This window comes from Nerophis ophidion, linkage group LG04 (assembly GCF_033978795.1).
Source record: "Nerophis ophidion isolate RoL-2023_Sa linkage group LG04, RoL_Noph_v1.0, whole genome shotgun sequence".
NCBI classification, from domain to species: domain Eukaryota; kingdom Metazoa; phylum Chordata; class Actinopteri; order Syngnathiformes; family Syngnathidae; genus Nerophis; species Nerophis ophidion.
In genome coordinates, this window is record NC_084614.1 from 38,335,717 (window position 1) to 38,347,850 (window position 12,134).

A 12,134-nucleotide genomic window follows, 5' to 3' on the forward strand; every position below is an offset into this window, starting at 1 on the left:
TTCGACAAAAAGCCACAGCAACTGACCCCACTGATTAATCTGCTATCCTTGGTTCATTTCTTGCCCAAACAGTTAAAAACTCCTAATTAATAAAAATGTCCTTAGGCAATACTAAAGACACTACTACTTTCTATTATGCTCTATCAAAATTGCTTTTTAAAGCTCTGACTTGAATTATATTTGTTCTTCCTCCATAGGTGTGCACAGGGGGACATTGTCACACATACAGCATGGCTAAATCGGTCAAGTATACTATATGCCGGAGATGAAAAATGGTCCGTGGATCCAAGGGTGAGTTTGGTGACACTTAATCAAGAAGAGTTTACCATCAAGATTGAAAACGTGGACATGACGGATGAGGGGCAGTATGTTTGTGCGGTCCAAACCAGCAGCCGACCAACAACCACCATAATACATGTCCTCGTCCAAGGTAAAGGAGCTTCAGATATTAAACTTGTTTTTTTTTATCTCAATAATATAAAAAAATAATTGCAGCATTCTTGCTTAAATGTGATGAGGTCATTTGCATGAACAGAGATATCTTTATTATAATTTTTCCACCAACAATGGTCTAAAAGACATCATTTGTGTATACATTTCTTAAAGGGGCTATTTGCAATGGGTTTTGTTATATTTTTCAAACCCTAACATGTAACTGTTAAGGTCTTGGTCAAGTGGGGGGGACCTCAGGATGCAGAGATGGGAGACGAGGTGGGATTACAAAAAAATGAAAACATTTAAGAAGGGATAACTGAGGGCAATAGGGCAGAAACGGACACCATGTAATCAGGACAAAATACTGTAGGTTCCTCAGAGGTCAGCAGGTGAAAGGGCCAGGACACACTGAGCAAGGCAAGAGTCCAATACAATAAATCCTTTTACTCCAGAGGGACTAGGAAATAAACAAACAAGAGGTTAGGGAATTCAGAACAAAGTAGGGGAAAAGTACTGGGACTGGTGAAGCAGGTGCATGCACGAGATGAGTTCGGGATTCAATAACCGGCGAGACCAAGCTGTCAGTGACGCGTCTTAATACTGCGGGTTAATTGACAGCAGGTGTGCCACAAGGTCCGCCCCTTGCTGAGGATGAAACACTGATAACACAGGTGCAGAAAAGGAGAAGGCAGGATAAAACTAAAACACAACAATAATAAGAACTCCTCTGGTAAGCTTATGTAACCATTAGTGGTTTAACAGAATATGAGGGCTGTCTAGACTAAGGATTTTTATTGTTGAATTTTATTAAGTAAATGTTTCCCATAATCTATCAGTCAAATCTATTGCATTTTTTAAAAAACAAAATAGATGATAATATGTATAAACAGTATTGTGTGTATTCCTACTGGTCACTAGGTGTCAGGAATATGCTCTAGCACCTCTCATACACAATGAATTCCTTAAAGTTAATAAATATGATAATGTAAAGGAATACTATGGAAGTATTATTGTAGCAAAATTATTTGCAAACGTGTATCTTAACCTGTGTGCGTGTAATCCAATTTGCATGTGTGTGTACTAATATGTGTGTCTGTATATCCATCTTAATGTGTGTATTCAGATCTGCGTATGTGTGTTTAAAGTTGTTTGTCTGTCCCTAATCAGAAAGAACCCTTCGATAGGCTGTCTACTTACACAATACTTTTACAATTTGAGCCAGTGCATCCGGATCATGAGCGTGTAATACCATACAATTAACCATTATACATGGCGATTTCAACACCTTCAAATTTGGTATTCAAAACTAAAACTAGGATGCACTTTGCAATCATGTGTAATGAGTAGGGCTTGGTATTGTTTAAAAATGTTCGATACCAGTACCAATACCAGTACCCTTAAAACGATACCGATACCAATTGAGCACTTCTTTATATATTAATCATGTGAAAAGAATGCAATGGGTTGCGTAATTGTCACCATTCCTCCCCATTCAAGATTTTTACACTAAAACATTTTGAAAGTGCTCAAATATTTATTAAATAACTATGCAAACATGCACAACTAAGTGTTATTTCGGCTGTTTAATTAGCGAGCAAGCAAAGCCAGCGTTAGCTCACATGCCTGCGACATGCCCAAAACGTTTTACCGTATTTTTCGGAGTATAAGTCGGACCTGCCGAAAATGTATAAAAAAGAAGAAAAAAAACATATGTATAAGTCGCACTGGAGTATAAGTCGCATTTTTTGGGGAAATTTTTTTCATAAAACCCAACACTAAGAATAGACCTTTGAAATGCAATTTAAAATAAAAAAAGAATAGTGAACAACAGGCTGGATAAGTGTACGTTATATGACGCATAAATAACCAACTGAGAAGGTGCCTGGTATGTTAACGTAACATATTATGGTAAGAGTCATTCAAATAACTATAACATATAGAACATGCTATACGTTTACCAAACAATCTGTCACTCCTAATTGCTGAATCCCATGAAATTTTATACGTCTAGTCTCTTACGTGAATGAGCCAAATAATATTATTTGATACTTTACGATAATGTGTTAATAATTTCACACACACGTCGCTCCTGAGTAAAAGTCGGACCCCCGGCCAAACTATGAAAAAACTGCCACTTATAGTCCGAAAAATACGGTACTTGACAATACAAGTTTTAACACACAAAGGATGGGTACTGTTAACATAGTAACCATTTATATATTACTTGAAGTTACCGACGATTGAGCTGTGTCCTGTTGAGATGATGACAAAAATGCAGGTGTTGTAGAAGCCGGCTTTTTAAACACAGTACAGTTCTCCACCCTTAAGTTTGCTCCGTGCTTGATGAGGTGTTTAATCATATTGCTAGTATTCCCCGTTTTCCCCGAAATAATCTTGCCGCACTGTATGCATTTATTTGTACCCGGCGCCAAAGGCGTGTAGAACAACCATACCTTCGACTGTTTTGCTGCCGGCATCTCGGAATGATGACCAGCCAATTCTGCGCTGCTTCAACCCGCTTTACTGCCATACAAACTATTGTTGTTGGCTGCGAGCAAAACCATAGAAAGAGTAATTTTTTTTCTTGATATTGGTATAAAAAGAACCGATTACAGTTATTGTTTGACTGACGCAGTTTCGATAGTACTTGGTATCGGGTTGTTTTGGTCGATACCTGAAAGGCATAGAGTACCGATACCCAGCTCTAGTAATAAGTATAATACTTACAGTTTTAGCACTTTCTATGGTTCAACAAATGAAAGAATGACACTTTCAGCTTAATGGCAAATATTAATGACCACAGCAACATAGGACAAACTGATTGAATGCATACTTGCTCTGATATCAATCTTATATCCAGACAAAAAAGAGAAGCGTAACTGTTTTTTTATTGGCTATATTAAAATACAGTGTGGCAACATTCTCACGTTTAATATTGCGTAAAACTGCTCCCTGGCCTATACACTACTGCCATATAATGTCTTAGAATTGAAACTGCGTGCAAAGTCTACTAAATAATACTTGCAAATGAGACTCAGAAGTGTAAGAAAACAATACGTAAAAACTAGACAGCACAGGTATTAACAGCTGAGTGTAGAATGTTAGATAAAAAAACTATTGACCATATTTTTTGGATTACAAGTCGCTCTGGAGTCTACGTCGCACCGGCCGAAAATGCATAATAAAGAAGGAAAAAAACATATATACGTCACACTGGAGTATAAGTCGCATTTTGGGGGGAAATATATTTGATTAAATCCAACACCAAGAATAGATATTTGAAAGGCAATTTAAAATAAATAAAGAATATTGAACAACAGGCTGAATAAGTGTACGTTATATGAAGCATAAATAACCAACTGAGAAGGTGCCTGGTATGTTAACGTAACATATTATGGTAAGAGTCATTCAAATGACTATAACATATAGAACATGCTATACGTTTACCAAACAACCTGTCACTCCTAAACGATAAATCCGATGAAATCTTCTTCCTCGATGTCGCTTCTAAACAACTCTGCCAACTCCAAAGGTATGCGCAGCTTCCTCTTGTCGTTTTCTGCTGCTACGCCCAGCTTGTAATCTGCAATACATGATTATTATTTTTTTGGTCCAATTTTTGTTCAGCCCTTCTCAGTTTTTATAAGTTACCGTCAACGATGAAACAATCCATTTTAATAACTACGTAGCATATAGCATATAGCAGTTAGCATTCCATGACCCACAATGCACTTCTGCCATGACCCTCCCCTGCCAAATTCTTATTGGTTGATGTGTGTGTGTGACGATTGTGGACATTTTCTACGTCTGTTCCGTGAATGAGATAAATAATATTATTTGATATATTACGGTAATGTGTTAATAATTTCACACATAAGTAACTCCGGACTTATGTATTTACAAACTATGAAAAAAACTCGAAAAAATACGTTAGTTTTAACATGTATCAACACATGAACACACAAAAGTACTGACAATTTGTCCCGTTTAGTAATAATATCAATTCCAAGTACAGGGTATTGGTATTGTACCAGTTCAAATGTGAAAGATACCCATCCCTACTCATACCGTACACAGAACAGACACATGACTGACATTTAAAACAGATAAATAAAACACTAAAAAGAATAACTAAATAAAAGCAGCAATAAAAAGAGAACAGTTCCCTATTTCTCACTGTCTTGCACACTGGAAGGCACAATTGCAAAGGAGGCAAGGAGAGGCCTATTGGGAGGAGGAACCATGTTAAATCTAGTCTCTTGATGGAGGGGATGAAGAGCCGCTAGGAATAAGCATTTAGCCAATAATACTTTGCTTAGCATTTTATGATGATTCATTTTACTTTACTTTTTTGTTTTTCCTACACACTAACCCAGAAGTATCTGCCTCAAGCTTGGGGGACATACTGGAGGTTTAAGTTAAAAGTTAGTTAAAAAGAACAAAAGTGACCTGTAATCTGCCACACACATACTATAAAACAAATGTCCTCGATATTTTTCTGTACAGTATTAATACTTTTTGGGAGTGTGGCAAGATGTATACAAAATGGATGGATTGATTGGTGAAGTGATGGATGGATGAACATCAGCATGATGTATGCATCTTGTAAATGTGTACATAAACAAATGAGTAAAACAATAACATTCATTTTTGGAGTTTAAAATTGTATTGAAACGATTTCAACCTGCATCATGCTTGATTACATTTTGTAATTTTCTCTCACAGTACCTCCAAAAATCATCAATCTGCCAAGGGACATTGTGGTAAATGAAGGCTCTAATGTCACCCTGATGTGCCAAGCCGATGGAAAACCAGAGCCTTTAATCAGCTGGAAACTCATCTCATCTTCAGGTAAAAGACTGCATAAATTTAACCGTCTTTAGGTTATTATTTGTATGTTTCCTGATTGTTTTGCCTTTATTTACCATTCATCATAACAATGTAATGTTCTTCATTTTCACCTTTTCTATGTCAGAGGTTGCCACATGTAGTCATTTACGTTTTTTATTTTATTTACTAAGACTTAGCAGCCCTACCTGAGGCAATCCTGGCGAGTAATCAAACCCATTACACCACCAGGGATATTAAGACTTAAGAGTGGGTTGAAAACATTTAACTGGTGTAATGTAATGTAATGTAATTAATTTGCCTAATTGTTTTTTTTACCACGTCATGTTTTTGTAGCAGATGCTTCCAAAAGATGAATGCTTTGTATGTGTTGGTTGTAGTCCACCATTATTAACAGGAATGTTGCTGTTTTTCCATACACAAACTACTTTCACCTTTCCTTTACTGTAAGTCTAACCACTAAATGCCAGTAGTACTGAGGAACACATTGTTATCTCATGGGAGTCCCCTTTAAAAAGAGAACATTATCCTGCATAATCCACCTATTGTATTTTTTCGGACTAGAGTACATTGGTAAACAAACTACATTTTTGAAGAAAAAATATATTTCAATTAGTGACGTGAGGTGAACTAAACACCAGGTGAGGCATACATACTTTTTTTTCTTCTTTTTTTTAACTTAAATTCATATGTGCAGCTCTAGTCATTGTTGATTTAGGTTGCACATTAGAGTAACAGGAAAAAAAAGTGAGTTATTCGCTTTTATAAAAACGTTGTCATAATGATATTGTGATATGATAAATGGTTCCAAAAAGTATTTAATACAGTTGTTAATAAATACTTTTTGGTCCCATTCGCTTTTAAAAAAATAAATCAAGTATTGTGAGTGTATATTACCTCTCTGTATTTGTATCTGAAGCAGCAATAGTTATCCTCCATGAAAACATACTTTGTATGACCACATTCATTTTGTCTTAAAGTCCAGTTTAGAAAAGTATTTCATCTTGGATACAGTATATAATCCTCCATATTGACAGAAACATTCATTTAATTTAATTTCAGTCCAAAAAATTAAACAATATTTTTGCATCCGACAAAAAACACCCACAAACGCTGGCTTACTCTAATAAAAAGGCCATGTTTGTTATACATACAGTTAAAAAAAAAAGAAAAGGAAAAAAGGCTGGCTTCTTCTGAAGAATCCTGTGTCTGCTAGCTTGAGCGCCCCCACTTCTCCCAGTGTGGCGAGTCAGAGTACTGCTGAGGCATTAAACTGCAAGTTGACAATATACCGCCCCCTACCTTGAGACAGAGGTACATGCTGCCTCATGGCCTGCCTTTTCCCTGTGGCAACAAGCATGCGCCCCCTCGCACGCACACGGCCAATACACACTGTGTGTAGCCGTGGAGGCACCGCCTGTGTCTGCCTCACTTCTCGTATGCTGCTTTGTTTTGATCAGGAAACATGGAATATCTGCGATTTTGACCATGAAAATTATCAAAATATACAGGAACTACACCAAAATCACATATAAAGCATAAACCGAAAGAGAAATATTAAAACTTATTTTATTTTATTACATTGTTATGGAGCATCTCATGGTTAAGCCACCTGGTGGCAGGTGAGGCACATATATATATAGTGAAGTGAAGTGAATTATATTTATATAACACTTTTTCTCTAGTGACTCAAAGCGCATTTACATAGTGAAACCCAAGTTATATTTAAACCAATGTGAGTGGCACTGGGAGCAGGTGGATAAAGTGTCTTGGCCAGAAGGTGGGATCGAACTTGGAACCCTCAAGTTGTTGGCATGGCAACTCTACCAACCGAGCTATACTGCCCAATCACATATAATTTTATTGTAAATTTTTATTTACATATCTTGATTATTTCCAAATGGTGTCAACATGGCAGTAAAACGGTTGGTCAAAAAAAACAAAAGTCATCATAATGGACCCACTTGCTGCGGAAGCTAAGCAATAGTTTGTTTCTCTGATTTGGTCATCAACTTCCTCTCTTTCACACTATCATTCTCAGTTCTGGTGTTTGGAGGGAAGGACATATATCTAAACGGCGCTCAAACGAAGTAGGAACAACTAGCAACCATATGTTGAATCAACACCAGTAGTTAATGCTCGGATCAATGTTTGTGACAAAAATAAATCCTGAGTTGTCCTGGGTCCAATCCCCGGCTCGGGATCTTTCTGTGTGGAGTTTGCATGTCCTCCCCGTGAATAGGTGGGTTCCCTCCGGCTTCCTCCCACTTCCAAAGACATGCACCTGGGGATAGGTTGATTGGCAACACTAAAATTGGCCCTAGTGTGTGAATGTGAGTGTGAATGTTGTCTGTCTATCTGTGTTGGCCCTGTGATGAGATGGCGACTTGTCCAGGGTGTACCCGCCTTCCGCCCAAATGCAGCCGAGATAGGCTCCAGCAACCCCCCGCGACCCCGAACGTGACAAGCGGTAGAAAATGTATGGATGGATGGATGGATGGATAAATAATATTGGAAGTACAAGTGTTTGTATATAGTATATTATTGGTACAAATGTTTAACCAACAAAACACGGGGATATTTCACAACTGTTTGTCTACGTCTTTACTGTGCTTTTATTTGAACTGTGTTCATGTTGTGTACAAGGTGTATTTATATTATGTTGTGTAAAGGGATATTCATATTTCTATAAAGCTCAAGAGCAGAGCCCAATGTCTACTGGTTTTACTACATCTTGTATTTGAGATTGTTTATAGGGTTAGGCCAAATAAGTGCTCAACTTCAGCCTAAACCCTTTCGGTCTGTAAAGTTGTCAATTTATGAATGTAACACTGTGTATTTTTTAATTTTTTATTTTATTTATTATTAAATCAACACAAAAAACACAAGATACACTTACAATTAGTGCACTAACTCAAAAAACCTCCCTCCCCCATTTACACTCATTCACACAAAAGGGGTTGTTTCTTTGTGTTAATAATATTCTGGTTCTTACAATATAAAACAATACAGTCTGCAAGGGATACAGTCCGTGAAGTACACCACTGTTTGTTTATTTTGTTGACCACTGACCGAATAAATAATAAACTAAGAAACAAACTAACTCTTTATTGCTCAGATGGCACAGCCCTGTGATAAATACCACTTCAGTCGGGCTCTTAATTCAAATTATGCTTCCAATTCAAACTCAAGAGATTACTAATAGCTCAAATTACTTGTAAATTTAGGTAACACCGTATTTCCTAATCCTCTTCCATGTTTGAGAACAAGTAATGATGAATGCTGCTTTATGTTGTTCTTTTAAAACCATGTCTGGTCATGCTTTTGAAAAAAACAAAAAACAAAAACAGAAAATCAAACGAGAAGTAAACCAACAAAGATCTGAATCACTATGCTTTCATCTTTCATGCCATTAACAACTATGATACATTTTACTGGAGTAAGTTTTGCAAAAAATATCAGCAAAACGCACATTTTAAATTGTTCCTCCTGACCAAATCTTGCGTGGAGGGGGACATTCGGCTTTGGAAGTTCTCACTGTTCTTTATTTTCATAGAGGAATCAGACCAGATTTTGAAAGATAATGTAGGAATGAGTCCACATCTCAGTCAACTGCGTAATGTAATTCAACAATAGAACAAATCAGATTATTCATATTCACTTCCAAATATCCTTATCCCATTGGTTTTCAATTATTCATTAGGCATGCCCCCCCTCTGAGAACATGATTTTTTTTCCACGTCCTCGCTGAAGCGAAATGCAATTGAGAACCTGATTATAATTATATATTGAAATTTACAAACCCATGTATTAGTTGCTGGCACTTTAATCTAGGTGTGTCTTACAATATTTGATGATTCAACGATGTGATTCGTAGGACTGGGAGCACGGTGGAAGAGGGGTTAGTGCATCTGTCTCACAATACGAAGGTCCTGAGTAGTCCTGGGTTCAATCACAGGCTTGGGATCTTTCTGTGTGGAGTTTGCATGTCCTCCCCGTGACTGTGTGGGTTCCCTCCAGGTACTCAGACTTCCTCCCACTTCCAAAGACATGCACCTGGGGATAGGTTGATTGGCAACACTAAATTGGCATAGTGAGTGAATGTGAGTGTGAATGTTGTCTGTCTATCTGTGTTGGCCCTGTGATGAGGTGGCGACTTGTCTGGGGTGTACCCCGACTTCTGCCGGAATGCAGCTGAAAAAGGCTCCAGCGACCCCCATAAGGGACAAGTGGTAGGAAACGGATGGATGTATGGATTCGTAGGACTCCGATTCGACTATCAATTTCGCGAAATGAGTGCCCGTGACCCTGCAGCATACAGGTAGTGTTTGGAGGATCGTCGAGTCATGCCACCTCAGCCCTAAGTTGTCGTTCCCTCAAACAGGGGGTCTCCTCCGCAGGTTCATCTCTGGAAACCCTGTTTCAACTTTTACTTCCTCGATAGTCAAAGTTAATCGTCTTGTCGGCGCTGCGCTAGAGCCCAGGCCGACCTCAGTAAAGGAGTTCACTAAACCATTCAATCTCTATCTACCGTGTGCGTTTATCGGAGTGTCTTAGATATTTTTCATTTAAGTGTAAATAGTGCAAATGAGATCTGTGTTTTTAATGACTCCGTAGGACGTTACCGACACCTGGCGACTAGTGTACACTACTACATATCTAAATCTATTTAAAAAAAACGTCATATATTCTGCTCATCAACGAGGCATCGACAATGAGCTAAGTCTTTTGACTATAAAAATCTGGAGTAGAAAACTATTGACTAGAAAAGGCAACAAATTAAAATATTTTTAAAGTTAGAGGGGAACCGCACTGTGGAGAGGCGGAGCCGGCGAAAGAGCAGTGGGGCAGGGAACCATCAAGATGGCGGCGAGGAGGCGGGGACGGCGAGCGAGCGGAGTGGCGGGGCGCGTTGGGAGCGATGCCGAAATCATGATCAGGTGCACGGGGGGCCCAGCTGGGCAGAATCATCCAATCTCCTCGCAAGGTGTAAAAGGGCTGCAGCGGAGAGAAGGGGGGAGAAGGAAGCGGACGCTGAACGCCAAAGAAAAAGAGCGAGAGGCTGACAACGACGCGGCAAGGTGAAAACTAAGGCTGAACGGTTTTATTGAAAGAATAAAACAAAAAGTCAAACTGCTCAAATCATGTCCTTCCTTGGTGGTCCTGGGAACCTGCACGACGGCGAGAGTCCATCACAGACACTTTTTTTGTAATCATTCACAATCCTTATGACAGAAAAGACATTAACAAAATTAAAAAACGTGGAGTTCCTCTTTAAGTTTGAACTCATTTTGTAAAATTTAAACTGGTCAAAACATTGATCACATGTCAGCTCCAAAATTAATTTTACAAAAAGGTACAGTGCAACATTGTCCAAAAAACTAGTCCTGTGGTGTATTGACATAACTGGTGTCATTAATTTAAAATTTTGTGCGGATGCATGTGCTTGTGTGTGCGTACACCCGTGCTGGTAGCAAAAAGCTTTCCCCATTGTTTTTAAGTATAGTTGTGCCTCTCCCAACCCATTCCACTTTACCCCCTCACATCGTAAAAATTAAAACATCAATTAGTAAAAAATTTGAAACACGGTAATTTAAAAAAAGCATGTGCTTAAAGGCCTACTGAAATGAGATTTTCTTATTTAAACGGGGATAGCAGGTCCATTCTGAGTGTCATACTTGATCATTTCGCAATATTGCCATATTTTTGCTGAAAGGATTTAGTAGAGAACATCCACGATAAAGTTTGCAACTTTCGGTGTTAAGAGAAAAGCCCTGCCTCTACCGGAAGTCGCAGACGATGACATCACAAGTGTGTGGGCTCCTCACATATTCACATTGATTTTAATGGGAGCCTCCAACAAAAAGTGCTATTCGGACCGAGAAAACGACAATTTCCCCATTAATTTGAGCGAGGATGAAAGATTTGTGTTTAAGGATATTGATAGCGACGGACTATTAAAAAAATAAAAAATGCGATTGCATTGGGACGGATTCTGATGTTTTTAAACACATTTACTAGGATCATTCTGGGAAAGCCCTTATCTTTCTATTGTGTTGCTAGTGTTTTAGTGAGTTTAATAGTACCTGATAGTCGGAGGGGTGTGTCCACGGGTGTCTTGACGCACAGTGTCTCAGGGGAGTCGATGGCAGCTATGGACGGCACAAGCTCAGCTTTTCTCCGGTAAGAAGCGACTTTTTAACCACAATTTTCTCACCGAAACCTGCTGGTTGACATTCCGTCGTGATTCATGTTGGCTTGACCGCTCTGATCCATAGTAAAGTTTACCTACAGGAATTTTAAACAAGGAATCACCGTGGGTTTGTGTGGCTAAAGGTTAAAGCTTCCCAACTCCATCTTTCTACTGTGACTTCTCCAATATTAATTGAACAAATTGCAAAGGATTCAGCAAAACAGATCTCCAAAATACTGTGTAATTATGCCGTTAAAGAAGACAACTTTTAGCTGTGTCTGTGCCCAGCGCTCATACTTTCTAAAAACCCATGACGTCTTGCGCAAACGTCAACATTACACGACGTTTGGAAGACGAAACTCCCGGGAAATTTAAAATTGCAATTTAGTAAACTAAAAAGGCCGTACTGGCATGTGTTGCAATGTTAATATTTCATCATTGATATATAATTATCAGACTGCGTGGTGGGTAGTAGTGGATTTCAGTAGGCCTTTAAGTCCAATTTGTTGAATGGTCCTGGAGAGAGAAAATGTATCACCACTCCACTGCAGCTCACCTTGCTGCTTTGAGAAATCCCGCCCACAATGTGGACTTGCAGGTCAAACTATGTGACTGAACTGTTGGTCCAGACTGGTAGATTAAATGTACCTATTAAATA

At 38.6% G+C, this 12,134-nt stretch overlaps 1 protein-coding gene across 5 annotated transcripts in view; it reads left to right on the forward strand.

The window, feature by feature from the left end:
* Positions 1 to 12,134, forward strand: part of ntm (neurotrimin) — a 552,734-nt gene that overhangs the window by 465,680 nt on the left and 74,920 nt on the right. For all 5 annotated transcript variants that reach the window (XM_061898038.1, XM_061898036.1, XM_061898037.1 and 2 more), the window contains 2 exons: positions 198 to 430; positions 5,161 to 5,286. In XM_061898038.1, the coding sequence (XP_061754022.1) occupies positions 198 to 430; positions 5,161 to 5,286 (359 nt within the window). The remainder of the gene's footprint in view (positions 1 to 197; positions 431 to 5,160; positions 5,287 to 12,134) is intronic.